This window comes from Dromiciops gliroides, chromosome 2, assembly GCF_019393635.1.
Source record: "Dromiciops gliroides isolate mDroGli1 chromosome 2, mDroGli1.pri, whole genome shotgun sequence".
Lineage (NCBI taxonomy): Eukaryota > Metazoa > Chordata > Mammalia > Microbiotheria > Microbiotheriidae > Dromiciops > Dromiciops gliroides.
In genome coordinates this window covers 583,896,723-583,911,946 of record NC_057862.1, presented here as the reverse complement: position 1 = coordinate 583,911,946, position 15,224 = coordinate 583,896,723, and the positions used below count along the sequence as shown (strand labels likewise).

The following is a 15,224-nucleotide window of genomic DNA, read 5'->3' as shown; positions in this document are numbered from 1 at the left end:
GCTCTCTTTGTGGTGGCAAAGAATTGGAAATCTAGAGAATGCCCATCAATTGGGGAATGGCTGAACAAATTGTGGTATTTGAATGTAATGGAATACTACTGTGCTGTAAGAAATGATGAACAGGGGGCAGCTAGGTGGCACAGTGGATAGAGCACTGGCCCTGGAGTCAGGAGTACCTGAGTTCAAATCCGGCCTCAGACACTTAACACTTACTAGCTGTATGACCCTGGGCAAGTCACTTACCCCAAATGCCTCACTTAAAAAAAAAAAAAAAGAAATGATGAGCAGGTAGATTTCAGAAAAACCTGGAAAGACTTAAGTGGACTGATGCTGAATGAAGTGAGCAGAACCAGGAGAACATTGTACACAGTAACAGCAACATTGTTTGATGATCAACTGTGATAGACTTAGCTCTTCTCAGCAATACAATGATCCAAGAAAAATTTCAAAGGAATCATGATAGAAAATGCTCTCCACATCCAGAAAAAAGAACTGTAAAATCTGAATGCAGATTGAACCATACTGTTTCTCTATTTTTTGTTTTTTGTTTTCTTTTTTGAGGTTTTTCCCTTTTGTTCTGAATCTTCTTTCACAACATGACTAATGCAGTTCAATGTGATTGTACATATATAACCTATATCAGATTGCTTTCTGTCTTGGGGAGGGAGGAGAGAAAGGAGGGAGGGAGGGAGGAAAATCTGGAACTAAAATCTTATTAAAAACAAACTATATGTGTAATTGGAAAATAATAAAATACTTTTATGATAAAAAATTAGTGCTATACAAAGTAGAATAGGTCATCACTCTTGGGGCTGGTGAGCTACGCATCTTTGGAACTCCTCTAGTAAGGGATGAATGTGTCCAAAGGTTTGCTAAAAAGTATTTCCCTAATTCAGCTTTGTGTTGGACAGAATGACTTCTAAAGGTCCTTCTGATTTTGAGATACTATGATTTGATGATGAAGATAGTTATAATTGTTAGGTGAGGAGATTCTGAAGGTGTAATGATGTCAAACATCCAAACAATATGCTGTCCTTCATAAATAAAGACAATACTGCTGACTCTGAATAACACATACTCTTTGATTCCTTTTTTCCTCAAAAGCAATGATAGATTTTGCTGAGGGTGTCATTCACATTTGTGCCTCAGCAAATATGAAATGTCTGGTTAGCCTTAAGGGTAGTGGTCTATAGCAATAAACCTAAATTTCTCCGTGTGAGATAACTGACATATGGGATTCCAAATCAAAAGTCTTGATTTAATTAGAACTTTACTATATTAATAATAAAAAAATCCCTTTTAAATTCTGATCAATCACAACTAAATTGTAGGCCACACCTTTAATGTCACATTTTCCAAAGGTTTGCACAATGAACACCTGAAAAAAAAACAACCAACCTCATAAATATGCCCTAAGTGAAGTGTACATGCAAACTACCTGTTTGTTTGCCAATGACTTAATTTATACATGAAAAATCCATATGAATGCCCAGATTTAGAAATGGGTTAGCACAGGAAAAGCACGCATGTTTTAGCAGCAGAGCAGATCCTAATAAATGTTAGGTCTTTAGTTTTGTTTCAGTGTAACTTTTTTGTGGAGGAAAAAAAAGATGTTAGGTGTCAGATCTGATGCATTCATTATTCCAAGAAAGAAAAAAAAATGACTAATCACAGTATGGTAGTTATTAACCTTATTAATACATGAAAACTGGCAAAAGAGAAAGATAACCATCAATGGAGAACTGCATAATTTGACCTTTAAAAGATGCTGCAAGATAGGAACATTTCCCTTGCCCACAAAATTTATAATGATAGGAAAACAAATTTAAAATGATATATTTCAATTGGAGAGGTCACCATCTTCCCATCTGGGAGGCCTGGTTTTTCTTGGATGTTAGGCTTTTAAGAGACCTTCTTGGGAAAAAGAGGTGACAGCCAACTCATTGCCTAATTGATTTAGGAATAGTGCCCAGGGAGATAGTCCAATTAAGTCTACAAGCCGGCAATTAGCAGGAAGGCCTCTAAATCCCTGCACTGAGAGCTTGTTTGCTTTAGTAAGAACATAAATGTGCTAGAGATAGGCAGGGAAAGCTGGGCTTTCTGCAAAGCTGCTGTGAATAGTCCCACAAGGGAGGACTGAAGAAACGCTAGGTATACTGGGCAGGGAACCTCCTGCTTGATAGTTAACTGGGTAATTTAGATGGTGTATTTTTTTTTATAACAGACAACACGTAAAACATTAAACATCCACTGTAGTGTTGAATGTGGAGAAAAACAACTGTAAAAATCTGTTGTTGGGAAAAGTGGGGCTGGATTATTTATCTTACAATAAGTTACAGTCTACACTTTTTTTAAGCCTTTCAACATTCTTCATGGACAATAATGACATTCTGGGTATATTCAGGTACATTTCTATTATTTGGAAAGACAGTACTCCAACCACGATACAGTAAACCTGTTGACTAAAGGAGAACTGTTTTTCAGCTCAAATGAGTTACTATAGGTCAAGTACTCAGCAAGTCTTGAAGTGGTAGGTAAACATTAGCTCTTCTTCTTCTTCTTATTTTAGGTTAATGAAGTCAGATGAATTAAATTAATTTCAGGAGCTAAAAATGATTGTCATATTACCTACCTAAGTCACCATCTCTTAGGGGATTTTTTATTTTTGTGTGAATTGACAATGATTTAATCAAGGAGAAAGATTCACAAAACTAAGTGTAAAAAGAAGCTAAGTTTTCAGAATTTAAAAATGTGCTTCCTTTCTATTTGCAATTGACCATAACATGTATTGTCATCATACTATTTGTACATTTAAAAGCGAAGTTGGGAAACTATTTTTTTTCTTAATAGACGAGCTAGGTGGTACATTGGATAGAGTTCTGGGCTTTGGATCAGAATACCTAAGTTCAAACCTAGCCCCAGACACTTACTAGTCTTGTAACTCTGGGCAAGTCACTTCAACTTCATTTGCCTCAGTTTTCTTCAACTGTAAAATGAGAATAACAGTTATAGCACCTACCTAGCAGGATTGAATGAGATTGATATTTGTGAAAATGCTTAGCTCCTGGCACATAGTAGGTACTATATAAATACTAATTCCTTTTTATTATGCTTATCCATGTCTTTTGCTTTGGGTTTTATCATGTATTCTGCGGCATTGATATTTGACAAGAAGCACCATAATACTGAATTAAGAGGCCTGGCTCTAAACACCAACTTGATGAACTATCTTAGGTAATTCACCTAATCTTTCTGAGCCTATGTCTTAATCTATTTAATGAAAAAGAACTAGAAGGTCTCTAAGGTTACTTCAAGGTCTATGGAGGAAGATTTCTGACAGTCAGAAAAGACCTAAATTCAAATCCTTTCTCGAACACTAGCAGTCTGACCTAAGTAAGTTACTTGACTCTGAGCCTCAATTTTCTCATCTGCCAAATGGGAGTAATTTACGTATCACATCTACTTCATGGAGCTTTTGTGAAGACCATATGAGCTAATGTATTGGGAAATATCTGGGGAGCTTTGACTCACTACACGAATATCAGTCGTTACTATTGTTGTGGTTTAAATGTCAAACGACCTAGCGGAGGGTTTCCAGTAGACTGAGCATTTCTGAGAAGAGATGAGAAGAATTACTGAGGATGAAAAGATATGGATGATTTACAATCTGTATAAATGGGTGGAAAACTCATATTTATAAGGTCACAGATCCATCCAAATACCAAAGGTAAGTATTCTTTTTTTAAAAAAAATTTTTGGTAAGTATTCTTAATAAGGATTTTAAAAAATTGCTATATTTCATAATTTAAAAAAATTCAAGGCATTTTTGGTTGGGATGCTTTGTTGAGAAGTGTATTCATTTCATTTTTGAACATTCAGGAATTCTGATTATAACAACACACAAATCAATGTAATTTTTGGGATAAATGTCTGAAGTTTTATCAGAATAATAATGAAATAATCTTGATAATGAAACCACATGTAGAAAAGATAAAGCCTAGACTTATTTGATCAAAAAGTGAATATATTATGCGAACAGTTTTATATCCTTAATTCTAACATCAGTAATAGAAACACTTTAATTCACAACTTAGACTTTTCTTTTACTCACCTAGTTTAAACAGAAGTACACCCAGTGGCCCTCTGTCAAACCTAAGGAATAGGAGATCATGAACATCAATACTGTTAGGAGTCTGAGGAACAAGTTGAGGAACTGTCCACTGAATTTGAATAAGGCTACTGGAGATGTCAAAATGTTTACTAAATTGCAGGGTCTTTTTTGGTGAGCAGTCTTCTGCCAAAAGCTGTATTTTAATAGGTGAGAGTGCTATGTCAAAAATCTGCAAATCCCCTTGGGAACTTCCAACCAGTAGGATGGCCCCACCCGGGTGGCAACTAATGAATGTAGGCAAGATTTCAGCCTGAGCCAACAGAGTCACTCTTCGGTGGGCTTCATAGAGAATGACAGATGCATCTTCACATCCTAGAATTAGTTTGTCTTCAGCAACATTTCTGCAGCAGCTGATGGCCTTGGAGCGTAGGGGTATTCTGGTGACTTTGACACAGTGGATTTTGTTCCGAACACACTCGTAAATGCAGCTGTCAGCCATGGGTTCTTTGTCTACACTGATGGAGTGCTCTACTGTGTGCACCTGATAAGGCTGATTAGTGCTAAAGCTAGCATCAAGTGGATTCCATTCTGTACGGATGAAACTCAGAACCTGTATGGGGGGAAAAAGTATATTCAGATAAACATTTTTTTCTTCTTTCATTGCATAATGTGCTGTATATTAACTACTGTGCTAGCATCTTATTAGAAGTCATTTATTTCCCAATTTGAACTCAGAAATACAAATTTAAACATAAAAATAGAGTAGCAGCAGATGTTGCATCATATCACTCATATCAATTACATATGAAAGCATAAAACAAAAGGTCCTTAAATGACAACTAAATAGTCTAAATATGATTTAATTATTTGAGGTAAAAGAAATATAAATGACACCAAAACTTCTAATGCTAGTGGTCTGAAGGAAAAAGATGGATCCAGTGAGGTTAAATAATCTGACTGAGGGTACATAGGTAGCATGCATCTGAGGTGGGATTTGAACCCTGCTCCTCTGAGTCAGGAGCTAGTGTTCTTTCCACTGTACCACACTGCCTGCTATTATCATACTTATTATCAAACAAGTTAATGTGACTATTAATGAATTTGGAATAAGCAGGGAAGAGATGATTTGTTTAGAACATTTTTCTCTGGGCAATGGAAATATGATGCTATAAAACTAGTGGAATTTTTTTTCTTCTGGGGCCTGGTGATGATGATAGTGGTGGCAGTGGTACAGAGATGAGTTCAAGAAGAGAGAGAATGTGAGAGCATGGAAGACAATTGAAAGGAGAGGGTGGTAGTGGTTTTAGGATGCTAGAAGATGGGGGCCCATCAACCAATCAATCAATCGATCAATCAACAAAGCCATTAGGTATCTACTACATACTAGGTACTAGGGATAAAGAGACCAAAAAGAAAAATGGTCCCTGCTTTTAAGGGACTTAAATTTTGCTGACCACCACACCCCAACCAAGAGAGCTGTCCACACCCCTTTGGGGGTTGGAGAGGGAAGGTGCTTCCCTAGAAAAAGAGCCCCATGGTGGTACGACCTGCGGGAAGAGGCATAAGAGAATTGGGTCAAGTCGCATAACACAGGTTGAGGGAGGACCACAAAGCATGAAACTCTCAGGAGGATGACCTGTCTACTCCCAAGACTCCCTGTAGCTCAGAAGGGAAGCTTGTTACCCTGAAGGTCAGTATCCTGGGGCAAAGACTTTACCCTAGCTAGTCATCGATGATAATCATTAATTTATATAAAACTAAGAAAAAATTATAGGCCTACTGATTGTTGTAGGCTGATGACACAGAATTGTTTTAATTACAAAAGGAAGAAACTAGTTAGACAGCATGATAAAGGGAAAAGAACACTGGACTCAGAGACACATGACCCAGGCTGCAGGCTTGGAGTGAATCAGCCATGTAACCCTAGAGAAATGATTTAATTCATTTTAGTGTCTATTTCCTTGTCTTAAAAAAAAACTTTCTCTGCTTATTTCCAAGTGTGGTATGGATCAAAGAAAATAATGTAAACGCACGCTGTAAATAAGACCAATTTAATGTATTGGTATCACTAATACCAATCATCCTCAAAGCAAGCAAGAAAAAACCCTAACAAAGGAAGAACATGATGGTAACTCACATTCACACAGCATTTCGAGATTGTTAAAGCACTTTTTCTACAATAATCGTGCCAGGTAGATAATAAAAAATAATTTGTACATGTGCAGCACTTAAGGTTTGTAATATACCTTCTCCCAATAACCCTGTGCAATAGACAGTGCAAGTATAATTATTCCAATTTTATGGAGGAGGAAGCTGAGGTATAGGGACCTACTGAAGTCACATAGCTAGCTAAATTTGGGGTGGATTTCTTTGTTTCTTCCTTCCTTCCTTTCTTCCTTGTCTTCTTGTACAAAATGAATAATATGGAAATGTTTTACATGATTGCACATGTATAAACTAGATCAGATTGCTTACTACCTCAAGGATTGGGGAGGAAAGGGAGGGATTTGGAACTCAAAGCTTAAATGTAAAAAAAATTTTAACAGGTATTTGGGGAAAATAAAATGTTTTTTAAAAATTCTGACCTTAACACTGAACAAAGTGAACATTTACACATACAAAGAAGACTAGAAACAAAAAGGACCATCCATGAAACCATGAGTGTATTATGAACAGTGTGGTTTTCTAATACATTCAACATGTTATTTCCAAAGTTGTCCTGCTCATCTGTATTTTCTACTAACTTCTACTAACTTCTGTTCTGTTTCTTCTACGCATTTTTTTCATTTTTGCACCCCCATTTGCAGTCATACCCTTCACAAATTGAAATAAAAAAATAAAACTCTTCTATCTGATATACACAGTTAAGCAAAACAAATCCCTACATTGGGCATACATTCTGAGACATACATTCTAAAAACGTATGTATCATTCTGCACCTTGAGCTCATCATCTCTTTGGCAGGAGGTGGGTAACATGTTTGATCACATCCTTTGGAACCAGGGTTGGTCATTATATTGTCTTTAAAAAAGTAATTGTTATTAAACAAATTGTTCTGCTTCTGCTCACTTCATTCTGTATCATCTCATATAAGTCTATCCAGGTTTCTATGAAACTATCCCTTTCATCATTTTTATGCTATAATAAAATTCCATTGTATTTATACACTATGATTTGTTCAACAGTTTTCCAATTGATAGCTACACCCTTAGTTTCCACAGAAGGAAAGATAGAGGTCCTATAAATATTTTTGTACATATGGGCCATTTTCCTTTTTATTTGATCTCTTTGAGTGTAAAGGCCTAGTAGTGGTATCATTGAGTCAAAGGGTATGTATAATTTGGTGACCATTTTGGTTATAGCTCCCAATTGCTTTCCATAAATGCACTGATCCACCAACATTGCATTAATTGGTTTACTTTCCCTTAGCATATACAATTGCCACTTTTGGGTCATCTTTGCTCAGGTGATATGTTTGAGGTAGAATTTCATTATTGTTTTTATTTGTATTTATCTAGCCATTAGTGATTTGGAACATTTTTTCATGATTATTGATTGCTTCATTGGATAATTGCTCATTCATCTCCTTTGTCTGTTTCACTGGAGACTTTTAAGAAAAGGTCAGATAATTACTTTTTTGTAACTCTATAGAGGGGATTCTTCTTTCAAGGCTGAGTTGGATTAGATGACCTCTGAGGTCTCTTCCAACTCTAAAATCTAAGACTCTTTGATTCTAGAATAAATGTCTATATCTGACATACAGAAGATATGGCATCTTAAACACTTTCTCAGGGCAGCTAGGTGGCACAGTGGATAAAGCACTGGCCCTGGATTCAGGAGTAACTGACACTTGATACTTACTAGCTGTGTGACCCTGGACAAGTCACTTAACCCCCATTGCCCCGCAAAATAAACAAATAAACAAATAAATAAATATATATATATATACACTTTCTCTCTGCATACTGGTGTCTGATAATTCTGTTATCACAAGTCCCTGCTCAAAAATCTTCAATGACTTCTCACTACCTACTAAATAAAAACTAAACTCTTTTGCCTTCCTTTCAAGGCATTTTGTGATTTGACACTCATCTAACTTTACAATCTCATCACCTTTGACTTCTCTAAACATACATCAAACTCCAGCCAAGTGAGATCACGTGTTGCCCAAACACACTGCTTATTTCCCACCTCCATATATTTGTTCATATTGTTATCTCTGATTGGAATGCCCTTTCTCTCCCTCCCTTTTGAAATCACATGGATCCTTTAAAAGGAAGTACAAATACCACTTCTCTGAAGCCTTACTTGATCCTTAAGCCAAAAGTGATCTCTCTATTCTCTGAATTTCTATAATGCTTTCTACCTTTCTTATGGAATTTATACCCTTCTTGAAATAACTATTTGTGTACTACTCTTTTCTCCCTTAATAGGCTGTGAATGCCTTCAAGGTATAATCTTGGTAAACCTCACAGTAACTAACATACTGCCTTTGATATAATAGGCATTTGGTAAATATTTGTTGAATGGAAAATATCATTAAATGCTAACGAAAATAGTATCTGACTCTTTAAAAAGGGTTCTATTTCTAGGCTATCAATCAATCAATCAACAAACATTTATTCAGTTCCTAATATGTGCCAAGAACTGAAGAAACAAGTAGGAAGGGCACAACAATCCCTACTCTTTGAGTTGACACTCTAATGGGGTGGGGGAAGATGAGAAGTACAAATAACAGCATACAGTATAAATATAGACTGAATAAAAACAAATATATACAAAATAGTTAAGTGCAAGAGAGTCTGGGAGGGAGGGGCAGTAGTGGTTGAGAGTCATGAAAGGCTTTAATGAAGAAGATAACATATGAGCTGAGTAAAAGGACTAGAGGCCTTGTGAGGCAGAGGGAAAGCATTTTACTCATATGAAATGGCCAGTGCAAAGGCACAAAAATGACCCACGGAATGTGAGAAACAGAAAGATGATCAGTCTGTCTGGATAGTAATGTTCAGTGAAGCTGGATGAATAGGTTGGAGACAGGCCTTGAAGGGCTTTAAAAACTAAACAGAGAAGAAATTATGAGCAGGCAGATTTCAGAAAAATCTGGAAAAACTTAAGTGGACTAATGCTGAGTGAAGTGAGCAGAACCAGGAAAACATTGCATATAGTAACAGAAACATTGTGTGATGATCAACTGTGATAGACTTAATTCTTCTCAGTAATACAATGATCCAAAACAACTCTAAAGGACTCTTGATGGAAAATATTTACCACATCCAGAAAAAAGAACTGTGGATTCTGAATGAAGATTGAATCATACTATTTCCACTTTGGGTTTTTTTTTTTTTTAGGTTTTTCCCTTTTGTTCTGATCCTTTTTTTCACAACATGACTAATGCAGAAATATGTTTAATGTGATTGTACATGTATAACTTATATCAGATTCCTTTCTGTCTTGGGGAAGGGGGAGGGAAGGGAGGATGGGAGAAAATTTGGAACTAAAAATCTTATGAAAACTAATATTTAAAACTATCTTTACATGTAACTGGAAAATAATAAAATAATTTTATGATTTAAAACAAAACAAAAACAAAACACACACACAAAAGCTAAACAGAGGAGGTCATTTTTTATCTTGGAGAATAAAACTCCAGCTGGAGTTTAGCAAGTAGGAGAGAGGCAAGGTCAATCAGAATTTAAGGGAAATTTGCCAACCATATATAGCATGGACTATATGGGAGAGAAACTTAACGCAGGCATACCAATTAGGAGGTTTTTGTAGTAAAAGCACTTTGTTGTTGTTGTTGTTTTGGGGTGAGGCAATGAGGGTTAAATGACTTGCCCAGGGTCACACAGCTAGTGTCAAGTGTCTGAGGTCACATTTGAACTCAGGTCCTCCTGAATCCAGGGCCAATGCTTTATCCACTGCGCCACCTAACCACTCCAGTAAAAGCACTTCTTAATCAAGGTATCACACTGTACTATAAACTAAGAGCATGCTTCAAACTCACATCTCTAAAAAGAACCAAAGAAAAGGTAATAGTGAACTCTTTCCCAACCCCCCAATCCAATGGATATTGACAACTTAATAGATTTATTTATGTGAAAGAGTATAAAAAAGAGAAAGCTTTAATAATAAATCACAGATTACTTGTCATCTTGGGGAAGGGATGGAGGGAGAAAAATTTGGAACTCATAATCTTATAAAAATGAATGTTGTATACTATCTTTATATGTGACTTGAAAAATACTATTAAGATAAAAAATAATAAATCACTCTAACATTCTTTCAAAGAGACAATGACAAATCATGAATAAAGTCAGATGGGGCTCTGGTATTCAACAATAAGAAGAATCAGAATATTATATATTACATAAATAAGAAAACTGAAATAACAAGTTATCACAAACAAAAATGCCAGACAACTGAGGTGTGAATTAGTAAGTACTAATCTTTAGGAAATTAGAAAAATAACCTAATATTTGAATATATCTATCATATCATCAATTTGAGAGTTCTCTTTGATGATGCAGAGAGTAGACCATCCATGCCTGCCCATCCAAGGCAACTCTTGTTCATGTTTTCCCAAAAGTTTGCCATGGTGGGGGGGGTCTTCCCCAAATGCTGGAGGTCTACCTTGATTTCTCTCAACATCATGAGGACACCAATAGAACACTCTGGCTGTCCACCTGTCATCTCTCACTCATGCCAGCCCATCTTCTCTTCTAGTCATATAAATCCTTCATGGCTGTTGTTTTTTAGAGTTGCCCATTGACTACATCTTGCAGCCTGCTCACACTCACCATGCATCTCTCCATCGCTGTTGGTGTGATACTCATTTTTAGTTCTTCAGAATCAGTGGCATTCCAGGCATTGTTGCCATATAGTCATCAGTCATTCATCGATTAGTATTTACCAAGAGCCTGCTATGTGCCAGGAACTATACAAAGCTCCAGGGATTCAGCAATTCTGGTTAAATGGCAGCAAAAGAAGGGCCTTTGCTTTCACGGAGAGCTTGGAGTCAGCTCACGAACTTTGTGTTTCCCCCCAAGCAATCCAGACCACTCTCTTCCTCCTTTTTGGGGCTGCACCAAGCTCACCGTCAATCTGTACTGTCTGTCCTAAACATACTGTTGAATGAACTCTATAGTGTGCTAAAATGCATGTTGGAATCTGGACAACCAGCACCCTCCATCTATTTGGTCTTCTCTGTGTATATGAATGAAAGGGACAAAATCCTTTCAATGATTCCCTTTACTCTGCACATATCTTATATTTACCTAGTAATTCACATCTCCCTACTTATAATGCAAGCTGATTGAAGATGGGCTGATATTGGCTTTTCCTTGGATTTCCATCCTTAGCACATTGGCTAGTATGTAGTAAGAGCCTTAGAAATGTTTATTGATTGATGACATAGTTTTTCCAGGAAGCTCTGCAATGTGATGTCAAATAGACCAATATCCTCTCGCAACAGGAATATCTGGAGGACCTTGCCATCCACAGGGACTCTCTCTGGACTCCTACAATCACAATGGTGAAATCTTTGTCGGGCATACACCTCCCTGCAGTTCTTAAAAAAAATTTATTTATTTTTTATTTTTTTCCGCTACATGCAAAGATAGTTCTCAATTTTTGTTTATACAAGCTTTCCAATTTCAGATTTTTCTCCCTCCCTTCTCCCTCCCCCTTCCCCTAGACAGGTAATCTGATATGGGTTTATATATATATAATAACATTAATCCTATTTCTGCATTAGTCATGTTATAAGAGAAAGATCATAGCAATAATGAAAAACCTCAAAATAGAAAAACAACAGCACCCAAAACAAAAGAAATAGTATGGTTCATTCAGCATCTATACTCCAGTTCTTTTTTTTTTCTTGGATTTGGAGATCCTCTTCTATCATGAGTTCCCTGGAACTCTTCTGTACCATTGCATTGGTGAGAAGAATATAGTCCATCCCAGTAGATCAACACTCGATGTTGATGATATTGTGTACAATGTTCTTCTGGTTCTGCTCATCTCACTCATCATCAGCCCATGCAAGACCCTCCAGGTTTCTCTGAACTCATCCTGCTCATAGTTTCTTACAGCACAATAGTATTCCATTGTATTCATATACCACAACTTGTCCAGCCATTCCCCAATTGATGGGCATCCCCTCGACTTCCAATTCCTTGCCACCACATAAAGAGCAGCTATAAATATTTTTGTACATGTGGGTCCCTTCCCCCTTTCCATGATTTCTTTGGGAAAAGGACCCAAAAGTGGTATTGCTGGGTCAAAGGGTATGCACAGCTTTATCGCCCTTTGGGCATAATTCCAAATTGCTCTCCAGAATAGTTGGATCAGTTCACAGCTCCACCGACAATGCATTAGTGTTCCAATTTTCCCACAGCCTCTCCAACATTTATTATCTTCCTTTTTTGTCATTTTAGCCAATCTGATAGGTGTCAGGTGGTACCTCAGAGTTGTTTTAATTTGCATCTCTCTAATCATTAGAGATTTAGAGCATTTTTTCATATGGGAATAGATAGCTTTGGTTTCTTCATCAGAAAACTGCCTGTTCATATCTTTGACCATTTCTCAATTGGGGAATGATTGGATTCTTATAAATTTGATTTAGTTCCCTATATATTTTAGAAATGAGGCCTTTATCAGAAGTACTGGTCATAAAAATTGTTTCCCAGCTTTCTGCCCACTTCTAATTTTGGATGCATTGCTTCTGTTTGTACAAAAATTTCTTAATTTAATGTAATCAAAATCATCCATTTTGCATTTTATAATATACTCTATCTCTTGTTTGCTCATAAACTGTTTTCCTTTCCAAAGATCTGATAGGTAGACTATTCCTTTCTCTCCTAATTTACCTATGGTATCACCTCTTATGTCTAAATCGTGTATCCATTTTGACCTTATTTTAGTATAAGGTGTAAGATGTTGGTCTATGCCTAATTTCTGCCATACTGTCTTCCAGTTTTCCCAGCAGTTTTTGTCAAATACTGAGTTCCTATCCCAGAAGCTGGAGTCTTTGGGTTTATCAAACACTACATTACTAGTGTCATTTACTACTGCATTTCCTGTGCCTAGCCTATTCCATTGATCCTCCACTCTATTTTTTAGCCAGTACCAGATAGTTTTGATGACTGCCACTTTATAGTAAAGCTCCAGGTTTGGTACTGCTAACCCACCGTCCTTTGAATTATTTTCATTATTTCCCTGGATATTCTTGATTTTTTGTTTTTCCAGATGAATTTTGTTATTATTTTTTCTAGCTGTATAAAATAATTTTTAGGTAGTCTGATTGGTATGGCACTGAATAAGTAAATTAATTTAGGTAGTATTGTCATTTTTATTATATTAGCTCTGCCTATCCATGAGCAATTGATATCTTTCCAATTATTTAGATCTGATTTGATTTGTGTGAAGAGTGTTTGGTAGTTGTGCTCATAGAGTTCCTGGGTTTGTCTTGGCAAGTACACTCCCAAGTATTTTATATTATCCACCGTTACTTTAAATGGAATTTCTCTTTCTATCTCTTGCTGCTGGACTTTGTTGGTCATGTATAGAAATGCTGATGATTTATGTGGATTTATTTTATATTCTGCTACTTTGCTAAAGTTGTTAATTGTTTCAAGTAATTTTTGAGTTGATTCTCTAGGATTCTTTAAGTATACCATCATATCATCTGCAAAGAGTGATAGTTTTGTTTCCTCCTTGCCTATTCTAATTCCTTTAATTCCTTTCTCTTCTCTGATTGCTAAAGCTAACATTTCTAGGACAATATTCAATAATAGGGGTGATAATGGATATCCCTGTTTCACTCCTGATCTTATTGGGAAGGCCTCTAATTTATCTCCATTGCATATAATACTTGCTGATGGCTTTAAGTAAATACTGTTTATTATTTTAAGGAAAGTTTCACCTATTCCTAAATTCTCTAGTGTTTTTTATTAGGAATGGGTGCTCTATTTTGTCAAAAGCTTTCTCTGCATCTATTGAGATAATCATATGATTTTGGTTGGTTTTCTTCTTGATGTGGTTGATTATGTTGATAGTTTTCCTAATGTTGAACCAGCCCTGCATTCCTGGTATAAATCCCACCTGGTCATAGTGTATTATCCTGGTGATCACTTGCTGTAATCTCCTTGCTAATATCTTATTTAAGATTTTAGCATCAATATTCATTAGGGAAATTGGTCTATAATTTTCTTTCTCTGTTTTTGCTTTGCCTGGTTTTGGTATCACCACCATATTTGCGTCATAAAATGAATTTGGTAGAACTCCTTCTTCACCTATTTTTCCAAATAATTTGTATAATATTGGAATTAATTGTTCCTTAAATATTTGGTAAAATTCACTTGTAAACCCATCTGTCCCTGGGGATTTTTTCTTAGGGAGTTCATTAATGGCTTGTTCAATTTCTTTTTCTAATATGGGTTTATTTAAGGATTTTATTTCCTTTTCAGTTAACCTGGGCAGTTTGTATTTTTGTAAATATTCATCCATTTCATTTAGATTGTCAAATTTATTGGCATACAGTTGGGCAAAATAATTCCTAATTATTGATTTAATTTCCACTTCATTGGTGGTAACATCACCCTTTTCATTTTTGATACTGGTGATTTGGTTTTCTTCTTTCTTTTTTTAATCAAATTAACCAATATTTTATCTATTTTATTGGTTTTTTCATAAAACCAGCTCTTAGTTTTATGATTAATTCTACAGGTTTTTTTTTTTGCTTTCAAATCTTATTAATTTCTCCTTTAATTTTCAGGATCCTCTAGTTTAGTATCTAATAGGGGATTTCTAATTTGTTCTTTTTCTAGCTTTTTAAGTTGCATGCCCAATTCATTAATCTCCTCTTTCTCTTTTTTTATTCATGTAAGCATTTAGAGCTATAAATTTTCCCCTAAGCACTGCTTTGGCTGCATCCCATAGATTTTGGTATGTTGTCTCATTATTGTTCATTCTCTTGGACATACGTTATTGATTGTTTCTATGATTTGTTGTTTGCACCATTCATTTTTTAGAATGATATTACTTAGTTTCCAATTGATTTTCATTCTACTTTTCCCTGGCTCTTTCTTACATGTAATTTTTATTGCATCAT

The 15,224-nt window shown here is 35.9% G+C and overlaps 1 protein-coding gene across 1 annotated transcript in view; it reads right to left on the bottom strand.

Moving 5' to 3' along the window:
• Nucleotides 1–15,224, bottom strand: part of LOC122740785 (WD repeat containing planar cell polarity effector) — a 415,321-nt gene that overhangs the window by 194,814 nt on the left and 205,283 nt on the right. The window contains 1 exon segment of the mRNA XM_043983483.1: nucleotides 4,112–4,721. Within this exon segment, the coding sequence (XP_043839418.1) occupies nucleotides 4,112–4,721 (610 nt within the window).